The 24,143-nt window shown below is 36.7% G+C and overlaps 1 protein-coding gene across 8 annotated transcripts in view; it reads left to right on the top strand.

The window, feature by feature from the left end:
- The first annotated feature begins 53 nt into the window (after window positions 1-53).
- Window positions 54-24,143, top strand: part of LOC117323466 (echinoderm microtubule-associated protein-like 2) — a 49,722-nt gene continuing 25,632 nt past the window's right edge. For 4 of the 8 annotated variants that reach the window (XR_004531743.1, XM_033878707.1, XM_033878708.1 and 1 more), the window contains exons 1-5: window positions 54-139; window positions 5,805-5,960; window positions 12,244-12,318; window positions 14,489-14,638; window positions 14,860-15,109. Coding sequence is in view for 7 of the 8 variants with exons in the window: in XM_033878707.1 (XP_033734598.1) it covers window positions 5,933-5,960; window positions 12,244-12,318; window positions 14,489-14,638; window positions 14,860-15,109 (503 nt within the window). In the remaining variant the exon portion in view is untranslated. Of the gene's footprint in view, window positions 140-5,100; window positions 5,961-12,243; window positions 12,319-14,488; window positions 14,639-14,859; window positions 15,110-24,143 lie in introns of those variants that run through there. The other 4 variants (XM_033878711.1, XM_033878710.1, XM_033878706.1 and 1 more) reach the window with 4 other exon arrangements.

Here is a 24,143-nt window from a genome sequence, read left to right as displayed (position 1 = left end):
TATTTATGCAATTGTTGTATAGCTACATTTTCGTACTAATCCCAAAATCAATGACGTTTTACACAGCCAGTGCCCGGATCCAATTTACACATGTACGAGATGGAAGATGTTTCACTAATATCTATATCTAGTGGTGTTGGTATGTATTAACACGCATGACAACTAATGCACTAATGTTTAACAATAGTGATAATCAATACTTTGCATTTATTTGTCTATAACCTGAAGCGACTTCACTGGTTTTAGCCGAGGGTTGTTGTACCGGCCGGTGTCATCGACCGATTGCCGAATCTGATCGAGTGCCTGGTTGGGTGTATGAATGCATACAGTAGGCCTATATATGTGTAGGCCTATTACAAGCTAAACAGCATTATTCGTCTCTGCATTATGTTCAGCAATCTTGTAAACGTATTACTGAAGAACAAATGTATCGCGACCTGGTGTCAAAGCACCATTTTTAAAAGGAAACCAAAGATACTAGTTATTTATAGATATCTCTACCACTACCTTCTTTATGATTTGCTAATTCCGTCAATTTCTTCTATCGCGTAAAACATATCTAAAGTTTATACCACAATATTACAAGCTGTACAGATCTTTCTGGGAAGATTTGTTTCTTTAATAGATTACTTGCTAGATATAGGGAGCCATCATGTCCAAGGGAACTAGAGGTGCTAGATTGCTCCAAAAAGCAAATAAACATAAACCGTCTCAAAATGTATTGGGCACACTGAGTATACTTATTAATGTAGAACATATGGCAAAAAATGAATCTATGCAAAGAAGGGCCACAAATAGTCGACCAGGGATGAAGGAGATGACATATATACCAATAGAGATTAGAGATTACAGTAACTTCCAACTTTAACCTCCCTAGCGGGATCCAAGGGGGGGGAGGGGGGGTCTTATTAGTCTTAATATAATAAAACCGCCTACGCCAAACCCCCAGGCAGGATATTGATGACAGCACATCAGTAATTATATAACTTAAGTTAATGCTCCAAGGGAAAATTGAGTTCATAATTGTATTTATTGGTAAACAAGGTCATTAATCAAATGAAACAAATGAAATTCACAATTTTCTAGGTGATAATACTTATATGTTGGTGCACACATGTATTTTGATTAGATCCAGAACGGTGGTGGATGTAAACAATTGTCTTCTCATGATCAGGCCCGAGAAATTCATGCTATATCTGATGATTCCACATGAAAATACATACTTCTTTCAGACCAACTTTTAAAACCAGTATGAATTTCTCGACCACTTATATGTTTTAGAAGTATTTCATTTACAACTTAGCATTTCCTTAATCAAACTTTATTTATTTTACAGCAATTATGCGACTCATGTTGGTGCAAATTAAGAATGCATATCTTTGCTCTTGCACAAATGTTATTAAATATATATACTTATGTGTGTGTGTATATATATATGAGCTCATTATCACTTATTACATGTACTAATTATGTACTTGTCTAATTGTTATTTTCTGATGTTTTTAATCATTTTCCTTAATTGACAATTGAGAAATAATAGACTTTAGTGATATGTGAGTCGTGAGCTCCTTTTTGATGTGGTTATAATAATAATCAAATAGATCATTGGAGACTTTCAACTTTAAGCATTTGATGGCATACAATCTATGGCCATTCAAAATACTACATATATAGATGTACCGGTAATGATGATGATAAATATGTAAGTATATCAGTATTTGAAGTAAAAAGGGAACAGTAATTAAACCTGTACTAAAATGAATGCCCATTAAGAGCCTTCTTTTGGTTTATATAAGTATTGATTGTTTTAATACTGGACAAATATATGGTTTCAGTGGTTTTCATTCCTATATATTTGGGTCTGAAATCTATATACAGGTCCCGTTCCCAATTGTGAATTTGTGAATGCTGTTATTTTTCTGAATGCATTTATGGCCCTTCATTTACTGGTTTGCAATTGGGGGGGGGGGCAGTGAATTTGGAAGAGAATTTTAAGGGGTAAACTGAAAATTTTGGGAATATGGATTAAATATGATGTAATTTCAATTGTGAGTTGCATCTATTATCAACCCCCAAAAAGCCCTCAGATAAAGCCCTGCAATTAAGTCATCAGAAATCCCAAAATCTTCAAATCTGGTGCAGCATTTGTCATTAACTTTTTACTTTATGCAACTGGGCCCAAACCAACTAATGGCCATAGATCTACAACTGGAATGATCCCAATGTTGTCAGTCAGTGGCACCAGCATCCTCAGTTTGGTTAGACTAGACACCACCGAGTTTGCCTCCTACTCATGGTAAAACTTACCACTATATACTCTAGTAAGCACACAAACCAGGGCTATGAATTGATATCTGGCCAGTTGCATGCTGGGATCAAGGGCTACACAATTTATTCAAATAAATGACCTCAACCTACTTTCAAGGTCACAAGGGTGAAGGGTCACATATATGTGTTAAAATTTTGAAACAACTTCTTCTCATTAATCAATCAAGGGACACACAGTCATGATATTTAGCCAGTAGCATGCTGGGATGAAGGGCTACTATCTTTGTTCAAATGGCTGACTTTTACCTACTTTCAAGTTCACAGGCATCAAATGTGTTAAAATAATTAAGTTAATTCTTCTCATTTATAAACCAAGAGGCTATTTATTAATTTGAAATAATTTGAAATTAAATCTGTACATTGTCCTTTCATCTCGATGAAAACAGATATGCCAATGGACTGGGATATAGTTCAAATGTTGGGTGTGCTCTAAAGGAAAATGTCTAAGACATCCCACTTGACATTAACCTGCACTCTGAAAGAATATATTACACCAAATTAAGTATTACACATGATATATAATTATCGCATAAATTCTGTAAAAAAATGCTTGATTATTTAATGAATTATCACTTGCTTAACATGCTGGTATTATTAACTGTGTAAAAATGTTTATTATAATTAACATCACCATGTATGTGCTATGTGTAAATTGTTTTCATGTCTATAATATAAGTTATAGTACATATAGAGGTATATCCCATTCTTTCCTGTATGTGACTAATTGCAGTAGTTTGCTATGCAAGAAAAACTAGTACAACATGTATTGTAACTTATTGATGTATCCAGCTAAACATCATATAAACTTTGTATACAGCTTGCTCTATAGATTTAAACCAGCTGTGTGTTTCATGTCACACATGTTAGATACAAACAAGGAATTGATCTGGTTAACACATTAAGAAATTACCAGGGGTTGTGTAACTTCATAATGTAAGGCATAACATGTCATAATAATATATTGTCCACATGAAAGTTAGAGCTGAAGACGCTAACCCTTCCAAAACACCTGGTCTTATTCTCCTTGTACTTTTTCAACAGTCTGTCTTCATGGCAATTAATATCTTCTTCGTATTTTGCTTTCAGTTTATCAATATTGAGGTAGAATAAATGTTGGTATGTTGTTTGTATGAATGATACAGCATTCTGTGCTGAAATGTACTACAGCATTGCTTGCTAATATATGATAGACATGCAGATATGTATACAGTATAGTGCTAATTTTGTGATACAGCATTTGATTGTAATTACAGCATTTTGTTTTAACATGACAAAAACCTTTGTGTGCTGATTACAATGGCATCTTCTGCTGATACAGTTATAAGTATAGTAGACATGATATTTAGTAATAGATAGTTGTTAGCTATATGGTATAGCATTATCATGTGGGTAGATTTGGTTAAGATGTACATTCATATGGAGGATAACTTGATTTTACCTGATCTGTTTATTTACAGTGATAAATCCCTGATTACCTGTCAGCCAGTATCTGTTAACATTTTGCTACATTGATAACAGCTGTCTGCCATATCAGATGTTAAATAAACAGAGATTGGAGAGCCCATCAGTATGGTGATGTATCCGGGTCTGTAGTACTACAATTGTACTTTTGTCAAAACACAAAAACGATCAACATTTCAAGTACTTGTAAAACTAGACATGTCTCGACTAGCTTAGGTACAGCTCATAGGTGCAGTTAGTAGAGTGTCTGTGTAGAATGTGTAGCGTCTAGGTTCAAACAGTAGGGTCTAGGTTCAAACCCTGTCGTGTATGCATGGCTCATCGTCATCTGTAGAATGTGTAGGGTCTAGGTTCAAACAGTAGGGTCTAGGTTCAAACCCTGTCGTGTATATATGCATGGCTCATCGTCATCTGTAGAATGTGTAGGGTCTAGGTTCAAACAGTAGGGTCTAGGTTCAAACCCTGTCGTGTGTGCATGGCTCATCGTCATCTCTCATTATGAATTGGTGCAGTTCCCAGTTTCCCTTTTCCCTCATTACCAGTGCCAAATCCTATGACGTGGCATATGTGGTTCATAAATACTGTATACAGAGGTGAAAGGTCAGGGTAGGAGAAACAAGTTGAAGGCAGGTTTGGGGGGGGGGGGATCACTGGACGTAAGTTAAATGTCATTATATTTATTTCTATAATTGGCTAGCAGTTGTAAGCTCATCTTGGTCATGCAATGAAGGAAGCAAAATTAGAAACAAAAATATTTCAAGATAAGAAGATACACTATATAGACATTATGTACAGGCTTTTCATCCAGTTATCATTAATTGATATGAGCTAGTAAAGTAAAGTGACTTGTAATTCAAATGAAATTACGTGGAGACGTCCTGAAGTAGGACATGTATACATGTAATTTACTGCTGATCTGAAGCTTGTCTGATCTACCTGGGACACTCCAAACCTGTGAGTTAGCTTTATTGATTATTGTGTTAAAACTATACAACAGGTGACTGTCTCCAAACAGTATTATTAAAGTTTAATGATTTTTCAGTAGCGCTGCTATAGATAAAATTGTCTATTGTTAAATGTTATATATATCTGGTACCATTTGTGGACTCAAATGTTGTTGGCTATACACAGGTACGTATATATGTATACAATGGGTAGATTTATTGAGGAAAAAAGCAGTACATTTATTCATTATATCATGATAAAATTACCTCTCGTAAAATTGCATCTTTGAAAAGGTATTTTATTGCAAAATTGAAATATCTAAATAACAATGTATTTTTTTTATTATCAATGATGCATAATTGCAATTTTTCAACACCTGTTACCTATCTTTAATCTAACTGAATTTAAAGTTAGACAAAGCATGCTCCGTCTAGTGAATAATTTTAGGATAAATTTTACGTTGGACTGTTGGACAAGGTATACAGATAGATTTTGCTGAGATGTTTTTGGGATAGTACTTATGTGGAAGTTTGTAGTGCAAGGCCCTAAAAGTGGATTGTATTGTTCAACATATATATGTGTCCTGGTTTTAGGATTGGCTCTGTGTGTGTATATTACAGCGCTGTGTCCTACACAATATTGTGGCATAAAAAATAATTGATATATGACATTCCTTATCTGTCCGGTCTGGTGTGGACATTATCTGAGACAAGTGGTATAAAGCTGTCTGATCAAGGTTAAAGTGGGTTAAAGTGTTGGCGGTGGGGTGTATTGTGTGAATGACTAGAGAGGCATGAGTAGGGCTAGTCACTAATATACACATGTATTCCATATCACTCCTACTGTATAAACATTACTCCTGTTCTACTACTTCACTGTGTACTAGTTTTGTTTGACTTACAACTTATATTACTATCAAGTTTATTCATAACAACACACCATAATACCCGTAATTTGGATTATAATTTTTGCTTTCAACTGTATTCACTCACGTGTGAGGTATGCACACTGTATATGTTTGGCTGGGTTTCATGGTTCACATACTACAGTGTTACTAATGTTATCTTCAGTAACAGTGAATGCACTCAACTGACCTTGACCTTGTTGGAAGCTAGAAGTTTTCCTGACTAAATTTAAACCTTAGTAGTAGCGGCAGCAGCAGAAGAATAGGCGTGGCCTTTCTGTGTGTATAGGAGCCATGGATGGGGACGTGCCCAAGACAAAAGGTAGGTAAACCCAGTCCCCAGGGTGGGGCTCTGGAATTTAGCAGTGATTGGGGCTGGGGCTGAAGAAGAGGACAGGTTATATACACAGGGGTCCCAGACCGGTACATTGTATACTTATCTGTCACTGTATGCCGGCACATTGGATTTAAATTAAAAACACTTTATTTCAAGTTGAAGCTTGCCTGAAAGTACATAATACAAAGGCCCGGTTAAATCCAAAGAAAGTTTAGTATTTTATGACTTAAATTTGTGGAATATTTTGAGAACTTTTTATAGGTGCAAATATATACTTATAAACTTATGTTCAAGCAGTAGATATGAGAATTGTGTACAATGCAATTTATAGGTGAGCTATGTCAATATGCTTACTACAATATGAGATCTGTCAACATATGCCTGTTATGGTATATGTGGCAGATAATGTATATATATATAGCCATGGAGTAGTACAGGAGCTAATCTCAACCTATTTATCAAGTGATATGAAGTTTGAGTACCTCATACAGTCTCTTAATAATAACAGTAAATTCTAAAGGAGCCATATCTATAGTTCAGATAGTCAGAAATAATACTACAAATCAAAGAAAATACTGAACTGTTATTCACAAACCATACAAATACACTGATTAGGACTTACAATATATTCAAAGTCTTAACTGCAATTTAGGTTTTGTTCACTGGTTATATCTAATAGACAGAGAACTGAAAATTCCAGGAGTAAACAACATATTTGGAGACTTTGGCTTGAAAATGAAATAATAATGAAATAATTTCAAATGGGAATGGTGCTCAGGACAGAAACTTGACAGTATAATCATTACAAATGATAAATATTCTTGATGTATGTTCAAAATGCTCTAAATGATAGCAGGCATATATCAAATGATAGCAGGCATATATCAAATGCACTTTCTAAATCCCTAATCTGCAGGGGTGGCTTATATAGCTTGTATCCCCTCACAACAATGTCGGGGGGGGGGGGGGGGGGGGGGGGGGGTATAGTATTCTATTCACATGTGTATGGGTCCATTCGTAAGTATGTGGGTGGGACTGAGTTCTTTCATCATACGTGGGTGGATTGGTGGACACATACATTTGTAGGTTAACCTTTTGTTAGCATTCTAGCAACTTCATTATTAGTCAGATTTTGATAAAACTTCATGTTATGGCCAATGCAAGTGTGAAAATACCTGGAACGAGTTTGTGTTTCAGTATGCCAAGATCATGGTCACTAAAACTATTAAAAAGCTCTAGCAACATTTTAAATCAGATTTTTATCAAACTTCATATAAAAGTCAAGTTAGAGAAAAAGGATAACCTTGAACAAGTTCATGTTTCAGGGTGTCAAGGTCAAGGACAAGGTCATTGTTACTATATGTAGAAAATCTTTGTCAGGATTTTGTGTCTTCATTTTTAAACAATTAATCAAACTTCATGTAATGGTCAAGTATATGAATGTACCTCAAATAAGTTAGTGTTTCAGGGTGCCAAGGTCAAGGACATTTTTATTTAGGTTACTGTTACTACTTATATGTCAGCTTAGACGTCAACTTCATTATCTAATGCCTATTAATCAAATTTTCTTGTTCCTTTTGGGTAAAATTTGTCTTAAACTTCAGATTATGGACAGCTGATTTTGTTGGAAAATTAAGATTTTATGGAAATGTGTATGACCTAGAACATGTAGTGTATATATATGAAGTTAAGGGTTATGCATCATTTTATGTGTAACAGTAATGTCCCCACTAAAATTTATTAACAAGTTCTGAGAGTGTTTATGGTTTGGGGGTTTACCTATCACCTTGGTAACATGACTATGTAGATGAGGTTTAACATCATGTTTCATAGGTTACACAAACTCAGCTGTGCAAACTTTGCACAAAGTTTTTCATAACATTTTCATGTTATTCTTGTTTAAGTTGCTAAAAAGGGCTTAATGTATTAAAGGCCTGGTGATCCAAACCCCATGAGTCATTTGCTGACATTTTTAGTTTCACTGAAAGAGTAGAGAAAAAGAATATTCAAAATTTTGTTACCTGTACTGATGGTAAAAGTCAATTGCACAATAAAAACTACAATGGCTCCATTCTTTTGGATGATGTCACAATTTACAAGAAACTTGATATTTTCAAAGGTTCTATGACCTTATATCGGTATTGTATACTGTATAAAAAGGTGGTTTGTAATTCTGAATATACTATACATGTGCATAATCAATGTATACATGTAACTGTGCATGTTGGGCAGTATTTAATACATGCCTGATTTACAGCTACACTTGCAAAAGGTCAGATTTGTTCCACATGTTTTTTTAAATCGAAATTCTTCTAGGCTGGTGAACACAACTTGTGCTTAATCATAATTTCATCTATGAGAAGCATTATGGTACAGCTCCTGATTAAAACCTCCTGCTCAAGTAGTGAATATTGTCAGGAACCACTGCTGGAGGTGTAAGGCTGTTGATTTTAATCTGAAATACTCCAGTATCTGGGTCAGCAGCCAGTTTTTCTGGGCATTTCAACAACTCTGCCAGATAGTTTGTCAATTAAATATGATTATGCCAGACCAGGAAATCATATAAGGCTGTATATCTAAAGGTAAGGGGCCACGGTGGCGAGTGGTTAAGGTGTACCAACACTTTAACACTAGCCCTCCACCACTGGGTTGCGAGTTCGAAACCTACGTGGGGCAGTTGCCATGTACTGACCGTAGGCCGGTGGTTTTTCTCCGGGAACTCCGGCTTTCCTCCACCTCCAAAACCTGGCACGTCCTTAAATGACCCTGGCTGTTAATAGGATGTTAAACAAAAACAAACAAATCTAAAGGTACAAAAATATGCTCCTTCCCTTCTCCATATCACCTTGTTTAATATAGGCCTGTCTTGGGTGAATACTGGGTAGATTGTGTTTTGTTAAAAATTACAAGTACATCCTTTGTATTATAAAAAAAATCTTTCTTCAACGACAAATTGGAAGCAAAGCCATAAGCATAGAAAATGTAAGATTGTAATATTTTGCAGATTTTCTGTTATTTGCAAACGAAATCTATTAGGAAAAAGAAGTTGATAGGAAAGTGTCATATCGTCATCACTACCAGAGGGAAATTTGGGATGATCAATTTGTGGATCCATGCTCTACTTCTACCGCTTTTGTCCCCTTGATGATTGTAGATCCTTTTAGCAATGCTCAAAAGCCAAGGCTGTTATGAGTAGGTAGTTATGTATTGGTGAAGACAAGGGACAGTTATAGGAATATATCAAGAGCAAGTTAGGTCTGTGATGTACTCAACCATGCAACACATCACAATCGTATACATCTAAAACTAAATATACTTGCCTGCCTCACTTTGTAACATCAAGTTAAAATTTAAAAGGATTTTAATTTGCATTCGATAGCATTTTCTGTGTTAGTGTAATTGAAACATGTTTATGTCTGTCAAGCTGTTTTGTCCTTTTATAAGATAACAGGCATTCTTGATGCTGAAATAGATTAGGGTCCAGTGAGTCATACAAGGTTTACCACAAGAGGTCCATTAAGTTTCCCTTTGTTAGATGGGGCTATAACCATACCATCAACAAGAGGACTAATGTAACCATTACATGTAAACAACATGGATATAGAGAAGTTACCATAACAACAGGAGGTGCTTAATGTCCTTTATCCTGACTTACTGGTATGTTAAAAGTTATGAGGATGAATAAACAATCTTCTAAATACTAAATTCTCTTTTCTCTGTAACTTATTTGAAAACATTACTCTGCCCAGAATTTTTTGAAAATGACATTTGTAAGCACTGAACAGTGAATCAACTGTGATAAACTTGACTGGTAGGTTACAACCAAGAAAAGGAAAGATAACAATTGCAAAAATTATGGGTTTGAATTTGGTTGTTGGGTAACCATTACAGCATTATGGTAGGAAAATGTCCTGATGTGAAAAACACTGTTCAAGTGTGCAGGTGTCTTTGAATTGAATTCCTGTGAGGCTTAATTGAAAGCTTGAGAGATAAAAATCCCTTCACAAGGCTATTCACTGTTTTTATTACACACAAAATGAAATGACTTTAAAAAGATTTTGTGTATGATTAAAATTTGTATCCACTGATAATATAATATAAAAACATATGTTAAGTGACTCTTTGTTTTCCTCTTAATGACCAAATAACAGCTGCATTTCCAATATTTTTTAAGTTCCTGTATAACAAGGACCCTTATCATTATAGTAATTTTAGAAGATAAGACAAATCCACAAAACATATGATTCTGTTAGATCTGAAAGTTCCTCTTTGTATTATTTTAGTTACAAATAATGTTTGTTCCAGTGAAGCACTTCATCTTCAACTATATCGTCACCACATTGTTGCCTGCCACAAGGACACGCTGCCTTGAGTCTCTCCCTCTTGTCATTACAATGTTGTTCAGCACAAAGTGACACTCCGTTCTGCCTCTGTTGTTGTTGTAATGATCTGTATATTATCAACAAGGGACCATTGAATCTCCATCTTGTCACAAGTTTTGTTAGTCACAAGAGGCACTTTATTTTGCTTTTGTCATGATGTTCTTAAGCTTTCTTACAAATGCTAATGAGTGTCCACCTCTTGACATTTCAGTGTTGCTTGTCATCAAATTGCTCTTTAGTTTCCCAGCCATCTTGTTACTGTACTGGATTAAAGGGTGGGCAGACTATTCCAGACAAGTTATTCATGTCCCGTACAGTAAATATGCTAATCATATCCCTGTAATTCATGTACAGTAAATATGATAATCATCTCCCTGTAATTCAGTGCTAAATACCATCATGGTATTGACTTTTTTTCTGGCACATCTAATTGACAGAGAATATGAATAAATACAGCCTGACCCACACAGTCTGTCCAGCAGTTAATCAATGGCAGTCTGGGTATTGACCTGGAAGTGAAACCCCACCGTGAGTCTCTCATTTTGTCCATTAGCATTTCTCTTATTGATATAGGAAGTGGTGACAATGAATGAAAACTCCCATACTGTACAACACCAATGTTTCTTTTGTAGTTTCGAGCTATTTGATACTCTTGGGATACAGCATTAATGTTAAGTCTTTATAAACACATTGTAGTCCAGTATTTCAACTTAATCCACTACATTTATTTTCATGATTCCTCTAGATCTTCAACCACGAAAAAAAAAATACATACAGAAAATTGGGCTTATTCACTTTATTTCTACACTGAATAAAATTGCTGATGGGAAAATTGTAGCAATGCAGGAGATCATACCATTCATGATCAGTGCTTAATATCCTACAGTATTTATTTTTAATCATTACTTTTTAATCATTTCTTTATTTTTTCATCTAAAAAAAATTAGAAATCAATTTCCATATTTTCATGTATTGCAGTTGTTAAGTCTGCAGTACCTGGCTGGTAATGTTGTAGTTGTCTCCCGTTCAATATAGTTACCTACACTTTTGTTTATTCTGGAAAGTTAACAAATAAATCTATCTAATTCACACTGAAGTACACATGTAGCAAGCTATACACATGTATAAGTGTGTGATAGTATGGTACTGTTGGGAATACTATTAATGAAATAGAGAGGGTGCGTTCTTAGGCATGCTGGCAATCAAATGTCATAATTAGGCTAATGTAACACCTGTCAGCTAGTCCTGCCAAAGTTATCTCCCTTACATTGTTTATGCCAATAAACAGACCAGTGTAGCTATCATTAATCATGGATGGCACATCAGCTTGGGGTCCCCAGCGAATGATAAAATTTGTTACACTAAAAATACTTCAGAAATTCAAATAAAATCTTGGTCCCTTGCCTAAAATGAATATGTAATAATTAGATATCAACGCTCATTTACATTTATCTTCCGAGCTGTAACCTCCAAAACTGGCAAAAGTGTATTCTACTCGATTACATATTCTGGAAATATATCCAAAATACGTACCTGTGACTAGTTCCTACCTGATTTCAAACTTCCAAACACCTCTCAGGCTAATTTCTGGATATTAAGGTTGTGTTTAATAACACTTTGCACATATTTTATAGGAATCTGTAACTAGTTGGACACCCTAGGTTTAGTTAAGTTCTGATCTCGAACTTCCCAACACCTCTCAGGCTAATTTCTTGATGATAGGTTGTGTCTGATAACACTTTGCACCTATTTTATAGGAATCTATAACTAATGGTTGGTTAAGAACTTAAGTAAAGAGTCCCTGGCTTGTAATAAAACATGGGTGGGCAAGTCCCAGGTATGGTTTATCATTTTTCGTGAGTAATGGAAATTGGTTTGCCACGTAGAGAATGGGACCCCTCAGGACCCCTGTACGGGACTGGCCCCTAAGAAGGAGCTGCGGTTCGCCCTAGACATGGCGGGTAAGAATTTGTTCAGCATGATGTTGGATGTTACACTGCATGACTGGCCTGTGTTTCGACCAGCAGCTCGGCCTGACAAAAGCTTGCTGCCATTCATATAATATTGGCCACATCTCTGCATCACTACCGTTAAATATTTCGATGAATTTCACATTTCACCATAAGACTTCTGTCAAGTCACCTGTGATATGATCCCTGTTTTAAGAAGATTTCACATTGTCAACATGTATTCTCATTTATCCATCTGTCCTATCATCATATGTCCTCGGAAACCTCCACACCTGTCTGTAGACTAGTGACAGCATGATTGGCCTTTCTCTAAAACATCACTTACACTGCAGTTTTACATCACACAGGTGACATTCACGACATTGTTCCTGTCATTTATTTTTCTGCTCGCATTTCTTCTTACTGACAGCTGTAAATGAATACCAGAGGTGAATATAATGAACAGTAATTTGATTAATAACTGACAATGTTTACCTACTGTTAATCGTTCTATGTTCTGTATACAAAGGGTCTCGGACAATAGTACTGAGAATGACGTCTAAAATGTTCAGAAATATTTAAAGACACAAACAGCAGTACTCTGTGATGTCCACATATTGAGAGATATTTAGAAAAACAGAACTCAGGAGAAGACATCTGTAAATTTAGGGGTATTTATAATTATGAACTCTAAATAGTTGTAGTGCATACAATGTCAGTGAATGGTATTTACCCAGTATTAATAGATGCAAACAGCAGTAGTATTACAGACACAAACAGTATTAGTCGGTACACTGTCCGTAAATTGAGAGGTATTTATGGACACTAACAGCAGTAGTGATCATGAGCACTGTGTCTGTAAATGTGGGGTATTAATGGACACAAACTGTAGTGGGTATGATGTCCATATATTGAGAGGTATATTTTTGGACATATCAACAGTACTGCTGATGTAAGCATATTGGAGATGATTTAGATTACAGAAGTCAAAGTATCATGTACATGATGCATTTTACCTACCTATGAATTCAGAAGTGTATTATAATGTGCTTGTCATTGTAACAGATAAGTTCAGTTATGTACATGTTCGTTGGCATGTTGATACTATTGGCTGTCCTATAGCCAGCATGTACACATCAAACATATAACTCCCAACTCCCCAGTATCATGTGAGTCAGTACCCACACATCTGCATGGGAAACTTGTATCTAGCATATATGACTTGGTGTACATACTGCATACAATCGGTATACAACATCTCTTGGTATGTTAATTGTTTATTTGTTAAGCTTTTTCGTCATAATTTCCTTCAAATTAGGCAAAGTGGATGTAATAATTCATTCATATGCTGATTCAACAAAGTCTAGAATGTTTTTATTTGGACCGTAATATTTCTATTGTTTAATATCTAGGTTACCTAGGGCTAACAAAGTCCCAAGAGATGTGTGGCAATGGACTTTTGATCATTGCTGTATGTCTTTTATACAAAATGTAATAAACAATTGGCAGGTTCTACATTTCATTACGACAGGAAACTTTATGAACAAAGATTAAAGCCTGATTTGTGAAACATATTATCTTCACCCCAGGAAGGACATGGTCAAAAATAGGGCTGATTGATTGAAATTTCTACAATTTTCTTCAGAGTAATAGAAAAAAATATCAACTTCATGTGTATGTATGTCAAACTTTGGTGACACTTAGTGCCCTAAGTCTTGTTTGAGACTTAAAGAATGAGTGTTTGTGATGAAACTGTGGTGTAGATTCCAAAATATCTGAATATCAAGGTCACAGTAAGGGTTGAAAGGTCAAATTACTGTAGACAATAACCTCTGAACAGTATGAAATATTACATATAAAAAAAAATATGTATCGCAATAATACAGGATAAAACATACTATTGATTCAACATATATGTACTAATATAAGTCAAAATCACAGCAAGGGGACCACTGTGAATCAATCTCTGTCAATCAGTATTGTAAAACTTCATAGATGTGCATATAGCATGGAGTTTATAATTTGGTAAGTCTTGGTTCAGCTTCGGTTGGTATTGTTAGTGATCTAATAAATCCTTGTGATTTGTTCATCTTGACCTTGTCCAGACTCCTACCTACAGGTAAGTGAAATGTTTAAGGTGTTGATATTTTGTGTGAGTGACCCCTGTACTGGTGTGTTATAGATGGCCTGCTGAGTCAGGACCATGAGGAGCTCTGTGAGCGTGTGTCGTACCTCGAGAAGAAGGTTCAGCAGCAAGAGGATGAGATTATTTGCCTGAAGAGTGCTCTAGCTGACGTGATTCGCCGTCTTGGCCAAGCAGAGGCAGGCAGAGGTATGTTAATTAAGTAGATGTGAGTATCAAAATTGGATTTGATAAAGACTTAATAAGAAAAATTCAAAATGAGATTTGATAAAGACTAAATAAGAGAAATTCAAAATGAGATTTCATAAAGACTAAATCAGAGAAATTCAAAAAGAGATTTCATAAAGACCTGGAAACAAAGATTATCAGTATAATACAGCCATACTTCTATTTGTTTTTCTTTACCATAGCACAAAACAGTATTTTGCCATCCAAGCCGGCCTTCCGTGGCAGCCCAAGAACAAAGTCTTCCAGTTCACATTCGAGTCGTACTGCTCACCTCAATGCATTGGATAATGCACATGTGACTCCAGCTCGCAGTAACACACCACCTGCCACACGAAGCACTGCCTCACCTCGACCATCTTCCTCATCCAGCCTTTCAAAGAAATGGTCGTCTATGTCCAACCAGAACAGCATCAGTGGCCACTCCAGTGTGAGGTGGGTATCTCCCGAAACATGTAGTTTTACCCCAATGTCAAGTCCTTAAACTTTGATACAAGTAGGCTTTCTGTTACTTCTTTTACAGCTAAACTTTCTATTCCTCCAGCAGGTTTGGTCAGTTGTTGCTGTCTCCAGTTTGGTTAGGATTCTTCATATATATTTTATCCTGTTACTTTGTTATCCACCTACAGAAGGAATTTAAGAATCACAAACAATTGTGTCAAATCTTGGTTCTAAGCCATTTTCTAGTTTCTTCTCATGAGTAACTGCAATGTATGCCTCAACACATGGTAAAAAATTAAGTTCTACATGAGATTCTCACCAAGTATTTTATAAAAAAAAATTGCAAATCCAAAATTTCAAGGTGGTTCCTGGTTTCTTTAGTCTTTTCTAAACTTATTCATTCATTCAACTGAAAAAAAAATTGCTTTAGCTATTCAAGAATCACGGAATTCATGTGAGCACTATTTTTATGTCTTCAAACCTGTTACTCTATTACCATCAAAATATGATTACGTCCCAGATGACTATAGAGTACTGGTACTGGTACATGCTGTATATAACTCCTGAAATCTACACTTCATTGTATAAAGTTTTTTTCAGTGTGGAACACACTAATATATCACTTTGAAATATTTACTTTTAATTCTCATCATGTGAGATAGTTAAGAATAATTTTTTAACCTTCTGACATGAATTTACTTACAAAATAATAAATCAGGTTTGTGATCTTTGACCCATTGTGTGACTCAGATGCATGCTAGAAGCTTGTCTTTTTCCACTTGTGTTTTTTTTTTCAGATGAGCTTACACAAACTATGCTGCACTTATCAGACTTTCTGTCCATTTTATACCTCTAGGAAAATCTACATGTTTTTATTGTAGCTTTGCTGGAGTAATACTGGATCACATGACTATTGTCTTCACAGGTTATTCCTGTCTCTTGATACAATTCATACTAAACAGGTGGCCTATACAGAGCTATATGTATTATACAAATATATCATGGGTGTCTGTGTAATAGTCCAGAATATTTGACACGAGGTACTGGTAATCGACCAATGTTCTTTTGCACGAGGCCGTTTTATTACATATTCACTAAAACACAGTTATAATATCGCATAGGTGTCAACCATCCCGGATTACGCGGGAAGTGCCCGGAAAATCATTAAAATTTCCCCTAAATCCCGATTTGGTAGAGTTCCCGAATCGGGGTTAAATTTCTCCCGGATTTGAGCAGTCATCCCTCATAAAACCCCGGAAATCTCAGACACTTCGACCCTGAACTGATTATGTAAACAAAACACCCTAGCCTGGGGCTTGGTGAGAGAGGGGAGTCGGTCACCAGTCACCATGCATGGCGTGGTGCCTGCCGACTGGTGTATACATTATAACCCATGTGGCTTCATTTGACACGGTCAGCTAATTTTGTGATTACAACTAGGATACATCACTTCAAGAACAAACACTGGTTATATCTGCGAACAAGATTTACTCACATGAAAGCCTTTCTTAATCGTAGCTGTCAGTACCAGCGTTTGTACTGCCGCAATCTTTAATTGGACAATACTATAATATAAAGTCGTAAACTGCCAAAAAAATCCGGATTTCAATTTGGGTCAGAAAAAAAAAAAAAAACTTTTTAATAAGTTTGTTTTATGTCACAATAGAACTAGTAGTAAAAAAATTAATAAATTACTGTGTAATTATTATTTGAGAAAGGAAGGGAGATAATTTGATAAATACATTTAGATATATTCCAGAACAAAATTTAAAAAAAAATATCAGTAGATAAGTACAATGTAGTTACTTTTGTTTAATGGTTGCAGATTTCAAGTGACTACATCATTATTAATTCACTAAATACAGTTCCTCTCTATAAAATTTCTAAAAACATTTTTTAAAAGAATTAATCATTTTTTTCTATTTTTTTTTTTTTTTTATATATTATCATTATTCCTTAAAATTAACCATTGTAGTCAAATTTTAATATCAAATTGTGGCCCGAGGTAATTTACACCTGCCCAAGCTCATGAGGAACATCACCTAAATGCAACAAAAATGTCGCGATTTTTTTCACGCACTTTCTCCCTCATTTTGGATGTGGAATGAGGGAGCTTTCCTGTAGGCCTAGAAGGCACCATGACTGTCGTTGGCAGTGTTGACATCTGAGTGACTTAGATGTTTGAAAGTGCAAGATGAAATTCTGAAGCGTCACAGGTGTTCAATAGTTCGCACATGACCAAATTCCAAAGCGTCACAGGTGTTCAATAGTTCACACGTGACCAAATTCCAAAGCGTCACAGGTGTTCAATAGTTCGCACGTGACCAAATTCCAAAGCGTCACAAGTGTTCAATAGTTCGCATGTGACCGTGCAATAATTTGAAATATAGCTTATGTGTATAGTTAAGGAAAATCAAACTCATTATGTAATGAAAATAGTAATTACAGTCAAACCTCTCTATAAAATTCACGCAAAGGAACAGAAAAAAAATGTCCTTTTAAGGCAGGTTGTATTTTGTGTTACATGCCAACCCGAATCATGTGGCCTTTATAGACAGGTACATGTATCAGCTGCCCCTTAGCAACAGATTAGTTGTGTAAGTCTCTGATATTGAAGAGATAAAGTCGTAACTAGGGAAGGCATCGGTAACTGGCTATCACTGATGTACCTAGTAATTAATGGAACAGAAATCAATAAAACTGATCAAATTTGTTTGACTGTTTTGGAGACACTGACCAGTGTTGTCCGTTGCTGGAGTGACTGACCATCAGTGAATGACCATCAGGAAGAATTATAGATCTGACTTTGAAAGCCAGATGCTATCTGTTTCATATCCCTTAGCATCAGTTGTCATGGAAGCTAATAACAAAAACGAGGTAGACTATATTTGTTTTGGAGAATCAGTTGCTATGAAGTAAAAGATTGTATGTCCATCTAGAAGAACATGTTGTATTGAAGAAAATGTAATTAATGTGTACTTCGATTGTTTTGTTTCTGCCTTGGAACAATAATTAATAGTCTCATTCTAAATCTGTTCACTAGTCAACAATACGGTACAGTTTGTTAGATAACACAACCTTCCCATCATGCATTTTTAATTAGATTCATTTAAGGGAATGAAGCCAGTATAGAGACAAGTATTGATTGTAATTATGTATGTATATATGTATCACCATGGTACATAGCTGTATCTGATCCATGTGTTCCTATCAATTAGAGTTTCTGCCTGCAGTACTTGACCACCTCCATTTCAAATATCACCAACATTCATACAGATAGTGCTAATGGCTTGTGTATCATATAGACCCTAATGATACCTGATAGTATTAAGGCAGAACGCCCCAGTACATTTTGCTGTAACTCCAATGAAATAGAGTTCCAATTTGTTTGACTTTTTTTCAAGCAGTTGTTTCCTAATGAACTAGTACAAAGAGCTATATATGAAAGTAACATGTTTATAACAAATTCCCTTTTTAAAAAATGATTCTCCATCAATTCCTCTCTATCTTTAAAGTGATAATCTGGATACTTATCTATTATGCCATATTGTATACCAGTATATGGGAGTATATTTTGTAGTTATTTCTGTCCTTTGGCAAGACACTTGATCCCAATATCTCTATATATCAAACAAATAGCTTCCTGCATGCTGATCAGTGAAGTAGCCATCAGCTACTACAAGGAGACTCTGCCTCCTGCTTGTGTTGCTATTATCCATCAGTGTTTAATTTATAGGATCTAAACTGAAGGTGGTCTTTATGAACAGGTTGTTTGAAGCCCTGTACAACAGGTACAGAAAACCTGACCCTGATCTCATCAACATTACTTAACTTAAAATTTCCCATAGGAAAGCATTACAGAATAAATTTAAGTTAGGAATGAACAGGGTCCTTGTATTTTCTACATAAGCATACAATGTACATATATAAAGTCCATTAGGAACCACCTGCTTATTAAGACTGTTGTAACTGATAGTCATCTGTCTGGACAGAAAGGTATAAATACAGGTAGATATATATGGATTGAATCTTCACCAAACAAAGGAGACAGATGCAGTATTAATGAGAATGTCATTAGGAATAAGTGCCCTATGTGATGTACCTAGTTGATCAATCTACTCATTCGTCTACCTCTGGTAGTGGTCACGCTCTTCTGGGTACGTCCTGTTTACAGACCCGCCCACCTGTATAGCTGACCAGTATAGCCCTATAGTCGCTGGTCACTCAACCTGTACAGAGGTGTTAATTGTATAGCCAGATTGCTGCTGCGTAACACACGACTGATCATGTGCTGTGTATAGTGTATAGTATTGTGCGGTAACCCGGTGTCAGTGTATATACGTAGTAGTCTGGACAGAGGATATTATCTCATAACTGTCTACCGGGTGAAACTTAGGGTGATAGAATTATATAACTACTGTTACAGTGGAGGATGGCTTCTAAATCCAAGGGCAGGAAGAAACGAAGGTCAGTCACTTAATATTTGTATTTTTTTGTAGACAAACTTTGATTACATATCTTAACCTCTTCATCACCTGTTGCTCATCAGCAGGTGTGGTCAGTTGTTTGGGTAGGGACTCTGGTGATACTTGGTGAGGAACTGTATTGGTCTATGGATGAGTTCAATGATTCAATGTGCTGATGGAATGGTACTGAAAACAAGTTATTTGAGAGACTATGTGGTACTATGGAGTATGCGTGGGCTATGGCAGGATTGGTTTTAGAAATACTGTACAAGGGATGGATTATATTTGACATGGATGATAACGTGTGAGACTGTAAAGGTACTATAGATGGGTTTGGATGACACCTTTGAGAAACTAAATGGGGCTTTGATTGGATTGGGTGGCACTGGTTTGAGTGACTACATGGTTCTATAGATGGGTTTGGGTGGTGCTGGTTTGAGAGACTACATGGTTCTATAGACGGGTTTGGGTGGCACTGGTTTGAGAGACTTCATGGTTCTATAGACGGGTTTGGGTGGCACTTGTTCACTACATGGTACTATAGATGTGTTTGGGTGGCACTTGTTCACTACATGGTACTATAGATGTGTTTGGGTGGCACTTGTTCACTACATGGTACTATAGATGTGTTTGGGTGGCACTTGTTCACTACATGGTACTATAGATGTGTTTGGGTGGCACTTGTTCACTACATGGTACTATAGATGGGTTTGGGTGGCACTTGTTCACTACATGGTTCTATAGATGGGTTTGGGTGGCACTTGTTCACTACATGGTTCTATAGATGGGTTTGGGTGGTGCTTGTTTGAGAGACTACATGGTTCTATAGATGGGTTTGGGTGGCGCTGGTTTGAGACACTACATGGTACTATAGATGGGTTTGGGTGGCACTTGTTCACTACATGGTTCTATAGATGGGTTTGGGTGGCGCTGGTTTGAGAGACTACATGGTTCTATAGATGGGTTTGGGTGGCGCTGGTTTGAGACACTACATGGTACTATAGATGGGTTTGGGTGGCACTTGTTCACTACATGGTTCTATAGATGTGTTTGGGTGGTGCTGGTTTGAGAGACTACATGGTTCTATAGATGGGTTTGGGTGGCACTTGTTCACTACATGGTACTATAGATGGGTTTGGGTGGTGCTTGTTTGAGAGACTACATGGTTCTATAGATGGGTTTGGGTGGTGCTTGTTTGAGAGACTACATGGTTCTATAGATGTGTTTGGGTGGTGCTTGTTTGAGAGACTACATGGTTCTATAGATGGGTTTGGATGGTGCTTGTTCACTACATGGTTCTATAGATGGGTTTGGGTGGCACTGGTTTGAGACACTACATGGTTCTATAGATGGGTTTGGGTGGTGCTTGTTCACTACATGGTTCTATAGATGGGTTTGGATGGTGCTGGTTTGAGACACTACATGGTTCTATAGATGGGTTTGGGTCGTGCTTGTTCACTACATGGTTCTATAGATGGGTTTGGGTGGCACTTGTTCACTACATGGTTCTATAGATGGGTTTGGATGGTGTTTGTTTGAGAGACTACATGGTTCTATAGATGGGTTTGGGTGGTGCTTGTTTGAGTGACTACATGGTACTATAGATGTGTTTGGGTGGCACTTGTTCACTACATGGTTCTATAGATGGGTTTGGGTGGTGCTGGTTTGAGACACTACATGGTTCTATAGACGGGTTTGGGTGGCACTTGTTCACTACATGGTTCTATAGATGGGTTTGGGTGGTGCTGGTTTGAGACACTACATGGTTCTATAGATGGGTTTGGGTGGTGCTTGTTTGAGAGACTACATGGTTCTATAGATGGGTTTGGGTGGTGCTGGTTTGAGAAACTACATGGTTCTATAGACGGGTTTGGGTGGCACTTGTTCACTACATGGTTCTATAGATGGGTTTGGGTGGTGCTGGTTTGAGACACTACATGGTACTATAGATGGGTTTGGGTGGTGCTTGTTTGAGAGACTACATGGTTCTATAGATGGGTTTGGGTGGTGCTTGTTTGAGAGACTACATGGTTCTATAGATGGGTTTGGGTGGTGGTGGTTTGAGACACTACATGGTTCTATAGATGGGTTTGGATGGTGTTTGTTTGAGAGACTACATGGTTCTATAGATGGGTTTGGGTGGTGCTTGTTCACTACATGGTACTATAGATGGGTTTGGGTGGTGCTTGTTTGAGAGACTACATGGTTCTATAGATGGGTTTGGGTGGTGCTTGTTTGAGTGACTACATGGTACTATAGATGTGTTTGGGTGGCACTTGTTCACTACATGGTTCTATAGATGGGTTTGGGTGGTGCTGGTTTGAGACACTACATGGTTCTATAGATGGGTTTGGGTGGTGCTGGTTTGAGACACTACATGGTACTATAGATGGGTTTGGGTGGTGCTTGTTTGAGAGACTACATGGTTCTATAGATGTGTTTGGGTGGTGCTTGTTTGAGAGACTACATGGTTCTATAGATGGGTTTGGGTGGCACTTGTTGAGAACTACATGGTTCTATAGATGGGTTTGGGTGCCACTGGTTTGAGAGACCTATCCTCTTACTGTAACGGGAATGGATTTTGCGAGTTATGTACCTTTGTTTGAGAGTTGTGTCCCTTATTAGAAGTTTGGATTTGTGTATGTATGACAGTATTTTGTTTAATCATAGTTGAATTACTGATCGTAAATGTAAATTTATGTGATATATGTAGTGTGGGAATATGTGTTTTGTTTGAGAGTGTTTGCAAGTGATAATGATTGAGTATTTCATATTGAAAGGAGTGTATGCCAATCTAAATCACCATTGTGAATTGTGAATTGAAAAGAAAATATTTTATATGTGTGAATGTTGCAAGTATGCAAGGTAGTTGGGGCCTGTTTCGTCCATTTTTAAATGTAATATTTCAAACATTTATGTTGATGGACTTGCAAATGTTAATACAGGCCTTGGAAGTCTTTGTCAAGGCTCATCAGAAAACAATATAAAATCACCAGGTCTGTTTTTATTTCATAAACGAACAACACCGGTCCAACTGGTCCAACCGTTTGGACGGAAAAAATAAAAAAAGCCTTGGATAACAGTGTGGCTGGCAAACCTTGAAAGGCAGCTGTTTGGTTATACTGCCATAATAGTGTTATAGTAGAAGTTTTGGTGTATGTAGTGTGGATGCTGGTTTTACTCTGTGGTGCTGTAAATATTTATTGCAGTTGTTCTATATTGCCAATAATTGATTGTTGAATAAATGCAGGTTCTGTATAAAATTCATGTGGTTTCATATGTTCACAACACGGTACTAGAAAGTATATTTTAAAACCTGGGTTGAAGCAGATCAATCTGTTACATTACTATGGGGTCAATGGTCAAGTGAGAGAAATGTTCTGTGAATGACTTGCTGTACTTGGTCAATGGTCAAGTGAGTGAAATGTTCTGTGAATGACTTGCTGTATGAGGTCAATGGTCAAGTGACAGAAGTGTTCTGTGAATGACTTGCTGTACTTGGTCAATGGTCAAGTGAGAGAAGTGTTCTTTGAATGTCTTGCTGTACATGGTCAATGGTCAAGTGAGAGAAGTGTTCCGCGAATTACTTGCTGTATGAGGTCAATTGTCAAGTGAGAGAAATGTTCTGTGAATGTCTTGCTGTATGAGGTCAATGGTCAAGTGAGTGAAGTGTTCTGTGAATGACTTGCTGTATGAGGTCAATGGTCAAGTGACAGAAGTGTTCCGTAAATGACTTGCTGTACTGGGTCAATGGTCAAGTGAGTGAAATGTTCTGTGAATGACTTGCTGTATGAGGTCAATGGTCAAGTGAGTGAAGTGTTCTGTGAATGACTTGCTGTATGAGGTCAATGGTCAAGTGACAGAAGTGTTCCGTAAATGACTTGCTGTACTGGGTCAATGGTCAAGTTAGGGAAATGTTCTGTGAATGTCTTGCTGTACTGAGTCAATGGTCAAGTTAGAGAAATGTTCTGTGAATGACTTGCTGTACTGGGTCAATGGTCAAGTGAGAGAAGTGTTCTGTGAATGTCTTGCTGTACTGGGTCAATGGTCAAGTGAGAGAAGTGTTCTGTAAATGACTTGCTCTACTGGGTCAATGTTCTATATAAGGTTATGGAGTGTGGCCACTTGCACTGTACTACAAGATATCTTCAGCTTTGCCAAAATGTTCTCAGTACTGGTACACATGTCAGCTATGATAACATTAGACATGATGCCTTTCTTCAGTTTATATTTCATTGATCTGAGCAGAAATTCCAAGAAACCTTCTTGTAATTGGCTATTGTAGTATTTATTTTGGCTGTGAACTTTGGTGTATCTTGTGATTCGTAGATGTAAAAGGTTATTAATTTACACATTACAGGATAGGTATAGAGCCCAGTCTCCTTGTTAACTAGCCAATATAACACTCTTCACTAAATGATAGATTGAAGGTGAAAAGGTATCAAATAGAATTGGATTTGGGCTTGTTTGGTACATAATCATAACAATGAAAGTGATCTTTTGACCAATGTGATGCTTGTTTGGTACCTTGTAGCAATGAGAGAGTCCTTTTGACCAATGCG

Source organism: Pecten maximus, chromosome 3 (assembly GCF_902652985.1).
Source record: "Pecten maximus chromosome 3, xPecMax1.1, whole genome shotgun sequence".
NCBI lineage: Eukaryota > Metazoa > Mollusca > Bivalvia > Pectinida > Pectinidae > Pecten > Pecten maximus.
Note: the sequence above shows the minus strand (reverse complement) of the source record. Positions and strands in the feature narration are given on the sequence as shown.